General features: G+C 33.7%; 1 protein-coding gene across 2 annotated transcripts; it reads left to right on the plus strand.

Annotated features, from left to right (window-relative positions):
* The first annotated feature begins 3,267 nt into the window (after nucleotides 1-3,267).
* On the plus strand, nucleotides 3,268-13,098 carry LOC128985595 (thiosulfate:glutathione sulfurtransferase-like). 2 transcript variants are annotated; one of them, XM_054405216.1, is made up of 4 exons: nucleotides 3,268-3,536; nucleotides 4,302-4,487; nucleotides 9,574-9,733; nucleotides 12,963-13,098. In XM_054405216.1, the coding sequence occupies exons 1-4, from the start codon at nucleotides 3,344-3,346 to the stop codon at nucleotides 13,057-13,059; spliced, it is 636 nt and encodes a 211-aa protein (XP_054261191.1). In that variant the 5' UTR covers nucleotides 3,268-3,343; the 3' UTR covers nucleotides 13,060-13,098. The 2 variants fall into 2 exon arrangements, with proteins under 2 accessions (XP_054261191.1, XP_054261192.1); XM_054405217.1 differs by having other exon boundaries at nucleotides 12,974-13,098.
* The last annotated feature ends 1,337 nt before the right edge of the window (nucleotides 13,099-14,435 follow it).

Raw genomic sequence — 14,435 nt, forward strand, 5'->3', positions numbered from 1 at the left:
CAGTAGATGGTATGTCCCCAGAGGAGCCCCAGGAACACTGGCAGTACAGGACTGCCTACAGGAGTGGGATACAAAACCTCAACTGTCAGCTGATTTACCCTCGTCGTCCTCTCTCTATTCCTCACTGTGTGTTGTAGAGTCCCAGTAGATGGTATGTCCCCAGAGGAGCCCCAGGGACACTGGCAGTACACGACTGCCTACAGGAGTGGGATACAAAACCTCAACTGTCAGCTGATCTACCCTCGTTGTCCTCTCTCTATTCCTCACTGTGTGTTGTAGAGTCCCAGTAGATGGTATGTCCCCAGAGGAGCCCCAGGAACACTGGCAGTACAGGACTGCCTACAGGAGTGGGATACAAAACCTCAACTGTCAGCTGATCTACCCTCGTTGTCCTATTTCACTGCTCTCTCTCCTAATGACCTTAGAGCCAGCAAATTTGTTTTATAAATAAATCAATTGTGGGGATAGTTGTACATATTTAAATCCTAAACTTATGCTTTCATATTTACATTTAAAATAATTAGGTTATTTATAACACCGGTATGAAAAAAAACTGATGAGTGTTAAGATGAGTGTTAAAAATAAAATGTCAGCTTTGTTATTGACTGGGATCAGCTGATTCTTTAGCCAATAAAGGGATGTAAAGACTAAAAAAGATACTGTAGATTGAATGTGAATGATCTTTTTTAGTCAGGTACTGTTATCAACCATAAAATAATACTCTGACTCTTCTCCTGATCAAGTCTGGTATTAGTTTGCTTTTATAACCACTAGATGCATTTTTTCGGAGATGTTAACAATATGGCGGCTGACGATGATGATGTGCCTGAGATTGCCACAATCACGGATCACAGTCGTCACATTGTTAAACAGTTCAATAGAGTCCAAAAGTTTATTTTATTTGCCATTGTTGCTATTTGCAAGAATCCTTACTCAACATTTTCAATAAACTAAAGTTTCACTCGTTCCACCGGCTGAAAACTTACATATCAAAAATCAGGAAGGAACTAAAAATCCTGCACCAAGCTAAAATTACAATCCCGTCCATCCCTAAAGTTTAGTTGGTGTAATCCTTTCAAAAAGCAGGATTTGGTTTGAGTAAATCTTTGTCTGCTTTAAGTGTCTATAGACTTCTCATCCTATCAATAATATTATAAAAGATGAAGCCATTTAAAATAGATGTTTAATTTCGGTTTACTTTTGAGCGAGATGAAATTGATTAAATGGGGTTTTCTTATTAGATAAAAATACTGTATTTTTTGCCTTACTCACAAGATGGGAAATTCAGGTAGCCCAAAATGTTAGTACGGAGGCTATGTCTACGATTATATCCCCCATGACATCTTCCATTACGTGAGCCTAAGATGAGACATTGAAATGGCCTTAGGCTCGATATCTTTGAACACAGTCATCTAATGTATTCTAGTCCCATATCTTGGAAAAGTGTGCCTGCATTCTCCAGAGCACTGAAGGAGCCAAACTTGCACTGTGATGCACCAAGCGCAGCTAAACCTGGTGGAACATTGTTTTTGGAGCTGGGAGTACCATCTCTGGCATACAATATCTGGAATATCAATAATCTGGAATACCATCTGGAATGCACCCTCTTGAAGTAATTGTGAACAGCGATTACTAAAGTGCTTCTATTTCTTGGATTGATAGTTTTATAGCTGGCAAGTGTTTTATACATTAAGGTAGAATACACTTATATTAATTATGATGAATACTGATTTTCTCTATGTAAAAAGTGCGATGCATCCACTACCCTTCGAAATTCCTAATCGATTCGATCCCGATTCAGTGGTGGTCAAAAAACGATTCAGTTCATGTAATCAGTCAGTAAACAGTAATCATATTCGAAAATGCCTGCAGAAAGTCAATGCAATACCCGCAACACAGGAACGCGTTGTTGTTGCGTTTTCTTTGCGAAGGCGTTCTTATTTGGAGTCGTATACCACGCTTGTTAAATTGACAAACTTTAGGTACCTATTACTCTTAGAATACTTTACTCAATTTAATTACTAGGCTCCAGAAATTTGTCCAGACTGACATCTTGTTAAAAGCCTATTATGGGTGTGTTCACAGTATAATATCTTTTGTAATAGTGTTCTGGGGAGGTAGTACCATGGCCAACAAAATCTTTCTTCTACAGAATCGAATTATTAGGAGAATGTGTGGTTTTTTCTTTTTTTTAAGAGGTTGGCGGCCTCTTTTAACCTTGCATTTGCCCGTCCACATAGACTAAGCGCCCGTGCGTGGATCGTTTACAGCAAAGCAAGGAGTGAGCCGGTACAGTACAAAGGTGAACTGTACTGATAAAATGTTATCGGCAGTGACCAGGATCCGAACCCACGACATCGCTGCCCTGGGCCCGAAGTCCGCGACGCTACCGACTGAGCCACCGACTCACTAAAGAATATGGTGCTCAACGCCCAGCTCTCAGTAAGCCTCTGTTCAAGGGCCTGGGAATTTTAACGAGGGTATTTATTGAGGGTACACTATTTATTTTAGAATCTGACATATTGGTTAAAATAATCCGAACATCTTTTTTACAAACAATCTGGTCCATCAGTACAACACGAGAAGAGCTAACTCAGTTGTAAACTAATCGTAAATAGATTATACAACAAGTCGGAAGCTACATATTTGTTTTGTCATAAGTATAATAAATTATTTATTCGTAGCGCATTTTCGTTGTTTCATTCGGCTTCGGCTACCTGTCACACATGTACCTCAATTTGATTCAACCTTGGCCTGCAAGAGCTCATATTTTATTAGCATCAAGCTTTTTGGTAGGTATAACTCACTACCAAAGAACATAATTTAAGAACAAATACCAATAAATTTAAGAAGATGTTAAAGGAATGTTTATGTAGAGCGGCCTACATTAAAGTGGATGATATAATAAATTAGGTGTATTATGTTTTTACATCCATTTTGACGATCACGTGGCAGGAGTGATGCTAGTGGGACATCATCAAGTATCAAGTAAGTACGCACCCACCTCTCTCCTCTTAAAATGCCTTAAGCTGATCTCAAAGGTAACAAATCCAAAAAAGAGAACATTGTGCGAGTGCAAAAAAATTTGATATACCTGACAGTCATAATGCAACATGTTGATTGATTCCCCCGTGATGTCACTAAACACACACACACATGGCATGTATCATGTAATTTCAACTATCATAAAATTACTAAATCAGCTGACAAAAAATAAATGCTTTGTGTTTGTATTGTGTCCATCATCAAGTTGTTTATCAACATGATCAAAATGTCAACCAAGAAATAAGTCAAGCTACTACAGACCAAGATTTATTGCAAGTTTTTTAAATTATTTGTGAAAATGTCTGTCAACCTATTTGCAAGGAGTTCAAAATCATTACTGTTCCAAGAATATCAAATATATCAGAAAATTACAAATAAAATATGGACGAATTCTAATAGAGTCATACATAACAACTTACTGAAAAGTCAGTTGAAAGCCATAGTTCCATCTATTGTTCAATCAGTAAATACAGATACTTTATTGACCACAGGTAAGAGATTCTTATACCACCATAATGCAGTTTTATCAATTGCATTTCCGTTGATATTATCTTTTCTTGAATATTAGTTGTAGTTTATATTTTATATTATTTTTCTGTGAGGGGTCGGTGGTGGGGGCCATGGATTTTAGTGTGAAAAGCTAAATTTAAAATCCACTATGCTCTTTAACAGATTGTGTTTTACTGTGACTTGTTTGTAGAGGAGTGCGTTTTCCTGCGACTCTCAAACAAGATACTTGCTTGCGCTAAATAAAGTTCCTACGGACCATGATGCAATTGATTGAAGCTATCCCCGTTTTTAAGTTTGCTTCTCACTTTGAAACAGGTGAACTTCTCATGAGCTTCATATCGGACCTGACTGAAACATTATTTAAACTTGAACCCTATTGAATATTTGATGCACCACATGAAGGGTCGCGGTTTGGAAGTGTCTTGATACCGGCCCAATAGAGAATTGCGATCTTTCCGCCTCCTTGTGGATGATCTTTTCATGAAAGACCTTTCATCTTTTCTCATCATTGCACCCCTAACAAACCAAAAACCTATTGCGCCTCTGGTCCATTAATGAAGCGGACATGACCACATGTCAGTTAAATCAGCTCTTTTGGTGGAGTTATGAACACATTTCTAAGTGAAGGTTTGTTTATTTTACTTTAGATGGACAAACTGTCAGGCCCCAAGAGATTGCGAGTTGTCAACAAATATTTACAATCAAAATCATGCACTCTGATATTGAGCTTGATCCTTTAAATTTAGGTAAGAACACCTGCTGTATTGCTAATTTCCAAAGACTCTCTTCGAAAGAGTCATACGAAGACATTCCAATTTGTCTCTCAGAACTACGAAGTCTTCTGAAGAATGGTAATGCTGTGCTGATTGATGTCAGAACTGAAAGGGAAACTTGGAGATCTGGAGTATTGCCTGGAAGTATTTGTGTCCCTTGTAAGTGTTCGAATGTAAAATGTACTTCTATCTTTTACTAGTGTACATGTTGCTCGAATTTGAGCAATTTCAAAATATTACAGGTGTTATCTTAAAACAAATAGCAGTCACAATTTCCGATGAGTTTAAAAGAGTCAACTCAAAGATAATGTAACTAATGGAAATACTCACAACGTCCATACCAGTTCGATATAATCAACATTCCTCGTAAATATTTTATAATTTTTCAAAGGCTGATCTTTTATTTATTTGGTGTTTTCTACAAATGTTTCCCACTCATTGCCGAATTAGATTGTGCATTATTATATTCGTCATTGATAATGTAGAAACATGGTACCACCATTGTTGCCAGTATGTTTAAAATTTAATGATTTTTTTAAATAACGATAACATTTGTTCACATTACTTAAAAACCAAGAACTACCAGATTTCCTGTGTAGGTAACCTGTCTTTCACAATTTTATATGCTGCAATTGGCATTCTTTTGGTTAGTGGCTTTAATAACGTCAATTATATTTACCTGAGAAAAAGCAGAGTTAAACGATCTGATGTGGTTCAGATGATTTTTTTGTTTCCCTTAACTGTTGGAAATCGAGTTATATAGTACAAATTCAATAATGATCAACATCCAATATAATAATTTGTTAGTCTTTGTTTTTATGAACAGATGGTTTATTTTAATTTATTTAAACAATTGAGAAGAGTTGTGGTAAGAATTTTAAAAGTGACCAAGAACATAACAATTTAGTTAAAGAAAAATGTTATGAAATATTTGTTATGTATCAGAATAAAATCAGTTCTTTATTAGATAATATTTTGTAAAAGTTCTTATTTCACACGAGTTCTAACATAGTGGCGACCGTGACAGGACATTTTTATAGTTAAAATTCAGATTTAGGACTAAGCTTATATTTTACTTTACAATGGATAAGCTGAAGTCATTAAAGACAAAAAGGACTCAACTAAGAAGGACTTTTACAAAGTGTAGTAATGAAATGGATAAATTACTGGCAGAGGATATTAAAGATGAAGCAGCAATTAAAAGTAATCTAAACAAGTTGCAAGATAAAGCTGATAGGCTTTTTAAGCTAGATAAAGACATCGAGGAAGCCTTGTTTGAAGATCCTGCAACAACGGAAGAGGACTTAGAAGCTGAGTTTGATACTACAGAATCTTACAGAGACATGTTATCTTCAATGAGAGCTAAGTATGACCATTTCATTATTCAGGTTGGCCTAAGCCAACAGTCAAGAAGTGAAGTCGGGGATACCGTTCACAGTCTTAAATTAGCATCTAAGAAGGGCTTAAGTCTACCTAAATTACAATTAAACCAGTTTGATGGAGATGTAAAAAATTGGATAGGGTTTTGGGGGCAGTTTAAGAAGGTCCATGAGGATCCTGATCTAGAACCTGAGGATAAATTCCAATACCTCATCCAATCTTTAAAACCAGGATCGTCCCCTAGGGAATTAGTAGAACGTTTTCCACCATTGGGAACTAATTATGTAAAGGCCCTAGAACAATTAAAAGCAAGATTTGGTAGGGATGACTTTTTAATAGAAGTATATGTGAGGGAACTGCTCAGTTTAGTGCTCCAACAAGTAACGCTAGGTCCTAATACTAAACTGTGCCGACTGTATGACAAACTAGAAACACAGTTAAGGGCACTTGAAACTTTAGGAGTCACTTCAGACAAGTACGCTTCAATGCTGTATCCTCTGGTAGAATCTGCTTTGCCCGAAGAAACATTACGAGCCTGGGAGCGGCATCGTTCAAGTAAGTTACCACACACACCCTCGACTTCTGCATTGTCAGATGATAAATCAAGTAATTTTTTACAAGAACTTCTTGATTTTCTAAAGGCTGAGGTGGAGAGTGAAGAGAGGCTGGCTCTTGCTCGTTCGAGTTTTAAATCTGCCACTCCAGGAGACAACAACAGTAAATGCAGCAGCCCCAGGAAAATGTCAACGGTACACGAACCTCGTCAGAGTGAACCTACGGTAACAGCTCTATTGACAACTGGTACAGAGGGTTCTAGAAGGTTGGTGAGTAACTGCACTTATTGTTCTAAAGGAGGGCACAATGCTCAAGATTGTTCCTATTTTCAACAATTGACTTTAGATGGAAGAAAGGAGCATCTGAAAAAGAAAAATTGTTGCTTTGTGTGCTTGAAGCAAGGTCACTCAGCAAAAAAGTGCAAGGTATTTGTCAAATGTCTCTTCTGTTGTAAAAGGCATTATGGGATCATGTGTAGGGACTTATATGAAAGTAGATCTAAAATTTATGTTGACAAACCAGACTTACAGCAGCAAAGTATAACTAAGCCTAAGTCAGAGGTTCTCAGTAATTTTGGAAATGGTACAGGAGAAACTCTATTACAGACTCTATTAGTTAAGGTTGCAGATGAGAAAGGTAAAGAGCATTTGGGAAGAGTACTTCTAGATCCAGGTTCCCAGAGATCCTACATTACTAAGGACTGTGTCACTAAATTGGGTCTAAAAGAAACAGGTAGTGAAGTCATTAATCATAGTTTGTTTGGTGGGGTAAATCTAAAACAAAAATCTCATAAAAGTTACCTAGTGACTCTTCAGAATGTAAATAACTCTTTCAAGATCTCTATTCCTGTGACAGATCAAGAAACAATTTGCAACCATGTATCTAGGCTTAAGAGTGAAGAGTATTTCGACATCTTGAAAGATAAGAACATTATTTTAACTGATGTAGGTGAAAATGTACCAGATGTAAAAATGTTACTTGGTGCAGATGTATTAGTGGATTTGTATACAGGAACTATCCAGAGGATTGACGACAAATTAGTTGCTATTGAAACGTACCTTGGATGGACCGTGATGGGGAAACAACCACGCAGTGGAAGTCGTAATACGTCTCTTCTAACTTTATTTTGCCAGAGTAAACCAGAATTCAGAGATCTAGGGAGCTGGGAGACAATCAGAAGAAGGGATCCTATTGGGGTGAAACAGAGGGACTCCATTGATGCAGAAGTATTTCAACATTTCAAAGAAAATGTAAGAGTGAATGTTGAGAATAGGTACAAAGTATGTTTGCCGTGGTTGGAGGGTCATCCTGAACTTCTAGACAATCATGAAATTGCAGAGAGACGTTTGATGTCATCAACTAGAAGATTAAATACCCTTAACAAATTCAACGACTATGATAAAGTCTTCAAAGAATGGTTAGAAGAAGGGATTATAGAAAATGTTCCAGAATCAGCAGAGTCAACAAAGGTACATTACCTGCCGCATCACCCAGTCATAAAAGAGAGTAGCTTAACTACTAAAATACGTCCAGTGTTTTATGGGTCTACAAAGAACAGAAGAGGTAATCCATTAAACGAATGTTTTGCTCCAGGTCCAAATTTGGTAAATTTAATTCCATATTGTGTAATGAAATACAGGAAGCAGTTGGATCAGAAAACTATGAAAGATAAATTAGAGATCAATCAAATATCCTGGAAGTTCGATCCTCCAAGCACCCCATGGTGGGAAAGTATGTGGAAACAACTTGAGAGAATGATGAAAACATCGAAGAGATCAAGATTTAAGAAAAGGTATCTTGCAATGCTCGTATATGTTGAAACGCAAGATAATTCCTCTTCCTCAACCTCTACAGAAACAAGAAGAGGGAAAAAGATCAAAATTTCCAAGGAAAATGGATTTGTGAACTTAAAAAAAAAAAATGTGTAAATAGTTTTGTTTGAAATTTTCATAGTGTAAAACAAAATTCCAAGGTGGGGAGGATGTTGGAAATCGAGTTATATTTTATATAGTACAAATTCAATAATGATCAACATCCAATATAATAATTTGTTAGTCTTTGTTTTTATGAACAGATGGTTTATTTTAATTTATTTAAACAATTGAGAAGAGTTGTGGTAAGAATTTTAAAAGTGACCAAGAACATAACAATTTAGTTAAAGAAAAATGTTATGAAATATTTGTTATGTATCAGAATAAAATCAGTTCTTCATTAGATAATATTTTGTAAAAGTTCTTTATTTCACACGAGTTCTAACACCTTAACTGTGAATACTAATTGCAACTTCAATGAAAGTTTTATTAAAAAAGTAAAAGTTTCTTGGATGTATCAGGCTAATATTTTTCTAAAATCACTTGACTTTTATGAAAAGAAAACATATATTTAATCATAATTTAAACATAATTTTATATGTAGATAGAAAAAAAGACAATTAAAGCATAGGTGACTTGCCTTCTTAGGGGAATTAAAATAAACGGTATCAACATTCTGACACATACTTTCTCCCATAAGTTTGTCAACAACCTTTATCATGTGTTAGCGGTGAGAGTAAATATACGGAAATGGTATTTGTAAATGTTTTTTCAGAATTTAAAGGACTATTACATAGTAAAACTATAAATAGTAACATAGTAAAAAAGGAGCAGATACCGGTAGTCCGCTAAGGCTGCAAGTCAAGTTCTGGTATGTAACAAGTTGTTAAATCATCTCCCAATAATAAAAAAAACTCTATTATTGGCATCAGGCTTCAAGATGGGATCTGGAAAGATGGCAAACTGACACTACCAAGCAATTAAGCAAAACTCTGTGATGTTGCAGTCAGATTATTATCGAACTTTGGAAAAAGATGTCACTTATATTATTATTGATGCTTACTGCCATGAGCCCCACTCCTTCTCTAGACGAACAGTGTACAAAAATGACACAGCACAACAGTTTTCCCTTGGTTTTAATGTGTTAATTCTGTTGGTTTATCTGGAAATCTTTCAAATTCTTATCACTTTTAGATTCGAGGGGTCATGTAAGGGGGCAGAGGGAGATAACACATGATTTACTAGGAGAGCATGTACAGAGGAATTTTCATAATTTCCTTTCAATTGTGTTTTTGTAGAACAAAATATTTTAAACGATGAACCCCTCTAAACGATGAAAAACTGTTTAATGGCCCTCTATTCCTGTGCTGTGTCTTTGTTTGACTTAGTAGCGGGAACTATATTTAATTTAAACTTATGGAAACTGTGATGTATCTGTCACCAATCAAATTCTTATAACTTAGTGAATTGATTAGGTACTAGCTACTATTTATTTTCAGTACATCAACTTGATGAAGCTCTAAAAATGGCTCCCGAAGATTTTTTAAGGAAATATTGCAATGGGAAACCAACTAAGGATAAAACTATCATATTCGTGTGTCAAAGAGGATCAAGATCGTTTCACGCGGCTAAGAAAGCACGGCAATTGGGATATGAAAGGTTTTTTAATAATATGTATTAACTATTGCTTGTTTAGCAGTATGATCAAATTAGTTTGATATTATAAGAAGACAAATCTAGTTCTTTGGGTGATGATAACCTTGCAGAACCAGTTTCAGGTACATGCAAAAGCTGTGGCTGCACAGAGCTCCGCAACTGGTGAAAAAATTTGAAAAAGTAGTGTAAGTTATGTAGGTAAATTATGTCAATTGTGAAGATAGAAAAAGAGGGGAGTATAAGTATTAACATTATGCATTGAGATTTTTGTTAGTATTTTTGGGATAGGCTACTACTTTTATAGTAGTGAGGGGCCCGCTCTGTATCTTTATACTGTGCCCTACACCACTCGAAGCCGGATCTGCAACCACGTCGTTGAATAATCTAAACTAACTAGAGGCAGACATTTCGTTTGGGTAATAACTTTGACTATTAATACTTCAGTATCCAATAGTCAATGGTAATAATCCAACTTCAGGATAAACTGCTATTTAACTGGAGAGGTTCTTGTGCTTCATCGTTTGTAGGTTATTTTGGAGTGTGGGTGACGATTGTATGTTGAGTCTTGTCAAAACGTTCCTGGATTCTGTAATGTTCTGAAATGTTGTTGTGCAGGGAGTGACTGATACTATTGTCTGTGCTGATACCTGAACTGTTTTTGTGATAGGCTAAGAATGGTTTAGCTTATTCAACGACGACGTGGTCATCACCCGAAGACCTAGATTTGACACTCTACTGTGACCGTGGAGGCCATAATCTTGCTTACCCTAGTAGCACAAATATGTATTTTATAAATATTTTATATATTCAAAGTTGTATTTGATAGAACCTCGAATAAAATATGTAAATAATATATCTTTAATAATAGTTTGATATATTCAAATATATATTTAAAATATTAACAAAAAGCAATGCAAAATATCAATTAAATATAAGTTTCGAATATATAAAATAGATTCATAATATATATTGATAAAATAAGTATAGAATCTATAATATACATATTATATATATATATATATATATATATATATATTTCCTGTTAAATATAGAAAAATATGTGTTGAGAATATTTTAAATATTTATAAAAAATATTTTTGAAACTGTATTATATATTTAAAGTATTTATAAACATATTTTGAAACACGTCAGATATTTTATTAATAAAATAATAATATATTTGTAGAGTATATATAATCTATTATAATTGGCAAATAAATAATTTGCATCTTTTTTTTTTGTATAGTGTCCATCAATTTATACATGCATTTTTTGTATGATAATTGCTATTGTGAAAGCGTTAAAAGTAAGTAAATAATAATACATACTCTGAATGGTGTCACTCTATCATGCACGTAAAGACAAACTGTATTTGTATTCGTGGGGACTATCCACTATTCATAACAGCACTATTCAACTCAAATACTTGATGCCAAAACAGATTAACAGAATCATATTATACTGTAGTATCAAAAATATTTCAAGTATTGCGGCCATTTCAACTGTCGGCTACTCTTTCACCTTTTTAAAACTAAGACTATCAACAGTCACAGATGGCTCAGAGGTAAGGTACGAGACTCACAAGTGGAAGGACCTAAGTTTGAGACCCGTCTGGGTAAAAAAAAATGTATCTAGTTTTTTTCCAAAATTTGTTTTTATGAACTATTTAATCAATTTGCTCAACTGATAATTATTGTGCTTTTCATACTAAATCTTTATTATTTTGTCTTTTTATGTTAGGCCCCATGGGATGTTTGGAAGTGATATTAAATACATTTTTTATTTAAATATCATTCACTAAAATATATTATTGGAACATATTTTTTTAATATTTAATAGATTCAAAAACATATTTTTTATATATTTAATATATTTTAAATATTATATAAAATTGACATTAATACACACTTATATATAAAAGAGATATACCGGGTGTCCAAAACCACCCGTACACCCCTTTCAAAACGATGGAAACCATTTCTTACAAACAAAAAATAATACAGAACTAGCTAAATTGGGCACGGTCTACCATATGGTGACAATTTCAAATCCAAAATCACACCGGAAGTCGCTTTTTCAGACCGGAAGTTGACTTTTTTGAATGTAAACTACCAATTTTGATTACAGAATCGGATTCTACGTTGAAAAATACATAACTTTTGCCTAAAACATTTTTTGAAAAAAATTGTTTTCTACCTCTAATCCCCCATTAAAGTCAATAATTTTTGGTCATTCATGTGTCAAAGTTACTTGAAACAATAATAGAGAAAAACAAATAACAAAGATTACATAAAGACATATGATGAATAGAATCAGCTGTTTATTTTAAACACCTTAGCAATTGATTAACAGTTGGTCTACACATTGCTTAATTTCATTTTATTTTAAAAATAAATCATTTGTTTTTACATTTAAGGGGTCAAATGTAAAAATAAATTTAAAAAAAAATTAAACTTAGCAATGTGTAGACTGCAGCTGTTACTCAATTGCTAAGGTGTTTAAAATAAACAGCTGATTCTATTCATCATATGTCTTTATGTAATCTTTGTTATTTGTTTTTCTCTATTATTGTTTCGAGTAACTTTGACACATGAATGACCAAAAATTATTGACTTTAATGGGGGATTAGAGGTAGAAAACAATTTTTTCCAAAAAATGTTTTAGGCAAAAGTCATGTATTTTTCAACGTAGAATCCGATTCTGTAATCAAAATTGGTAGCTTACATTTAAAAAAGTCAACTTCCGGTCTGAAAAAGTCACTTCCGGTGGGATTTTGGATTTGAAATTATCACTATTTGGTAGACCGTGCCCAATTTAGCTAGTTCTGTATTATTTTTTGTTTGTAAGAAAAGGTTTCCATCGTTTTGAAAGGGGTGTACGGGTGGTTTTGGACACCCGGTATAAAATAGATTTTATAAATATTTATTCATATGTATTTAATATATATTTGTGCTACTAGGGTAGAGTTGCACTACTTTTATAGTTTTAGAGTGCAGATCTAAATTGTTGATAATAATTTAGGAATCCTTGTATAGTACAAAAGATAATTTATTTAGTTTGTGATAGTATGTTTTTCTAAACATATAGCAATTTACCACAAAAGTATGTACACTACAACCGTTTTTAAGGATACTAACATGCATAGTATTTTGTTAATTTGTTTGTGTTTTGTTGGTAAACCTAATTTAATTGAGAATTGATATTAGATTTATGTATGTGTAATCATTTTTAGTGTGCATTCAGTTCAAGGTGGGTTTGTAAAATGGTTTGATAGACAAAGGAAGATAAGGGAGTATCAAGACCAAGCTAAAGAGTGTGAGAGTGACTGAATAAAATATATAGTGAATGAAAACTGGAGATGAAAAGCTTTAGTAATAATACTAAAATGAAAATGTAAACGACTTTAAAACTAATAAAGTGTCAGATTTAAAATGGACAAATCTTGTGTTTTATCGTTAACTTTTTATTTTGATGTTTTACTTCATGTAAAACTACAAGGATTTTTCATTTTTGGATGTAAGGATAGCAGGCTTACCTAAATGAAAGAGTCCAAACTCTGGGACAAAAAACACAAAAACATAACATAATTTACATGCATACAAAGCATTAGATAGTTCATATTCAATACTCAACAAAACTAGGGTTAAAATAAATCAAGTGGAAATTATAGGTTATACGATTATTTTTCCTTTATGGCCATATTTAAAACTAATTACCAAAAACTATGTTCAATCGAGTTGCAATATTACTGCCAGTCAACAAGTCTTTTAAAATTTAATTTGACCGCCATAAGTAAAATCAATAATTATTTACAATTAATTTTGAGTTTTTATCTTATTGCAGGGTGTTAAAAAAGGTGATGACATAATTTACACGTAGTGATTCCTTGAGTGAAAATAAAGAGAAATTCAAGAATAACATTTTTCCAAAACCGCTTTGTTAACCAGGTATCCACCATTTTGTAACTTTTACATAAACATTTTTATTTTAGATTTTTTCAACCATCTTTATGAAACTTGCTACGTATGTTGATATAGAAGAAAATTGTCAGTTATTTCACCCAAAAAGAAAAAAACCACTAGGAAAAAATTTATTTTTCTAAATTTACAAACTTTTGATGGTAAAACACAAAATGCATATTATCGAAAAAATAGTAACTTACAAACTTGCTGGCAATTTAATAAGCTTTCATTTTGTATATGACCATAATTTTACTTGGACGCATAGTTTCCGAGATTTTTACAAAAAACTGAAAAATCGTACCATCAAGCGCCCCTCCCTCCACCACAGCACAAGGGCTAGAGGTAGGGACTTTTGGTACATTTACCTCCTAAATTGCGATAACTAATCAAATCTAACTAATCAAAGTTACGAAGTCAGAAATCATGTTCCAAACATTTCCCTCTAACCTTTTCGTTGCCTGGACTATAGCCTACTAACGAAATGTAGTTTTTCCTACCAAAAAAAAGATTTGCGATTATGGAAAATGTATAACTTTAAACTATTTATCCCAATATGTTTCATATTATCAAATTTTGTCGTAGATTTAATTTGTGTCAATATACAGTTTTAATGACATAGTATGATGATTTGTACCATTTGAACTCATGTTAGTAAAATGTTTTTTTTAAGATAAACCATCAATAGATTGTATGCGTTATAAGTTGTTTGTACCATGGGTTTGTACACATTGATAGTTTGTTTT

The sequence above is a fragment of the Macrosteles quadrilineatus genome, unplaced genomic scaffold (assembly GCF_028750875.1).
Source record: "Macrosteles quadrilineatus isolate MER2022 unplaced genomic scaffold, UCM_ALF_1.0 Scaffold_2__2_contigs__length_208266976, whole genome shotgun sequence".
Lineage (NCBI taxonomy): Eukaryota > Metazoa > Arthropoda > Insecta > Hemiptera > Cicadellidae > Macrosteles > Macrosteles quadrilineatus.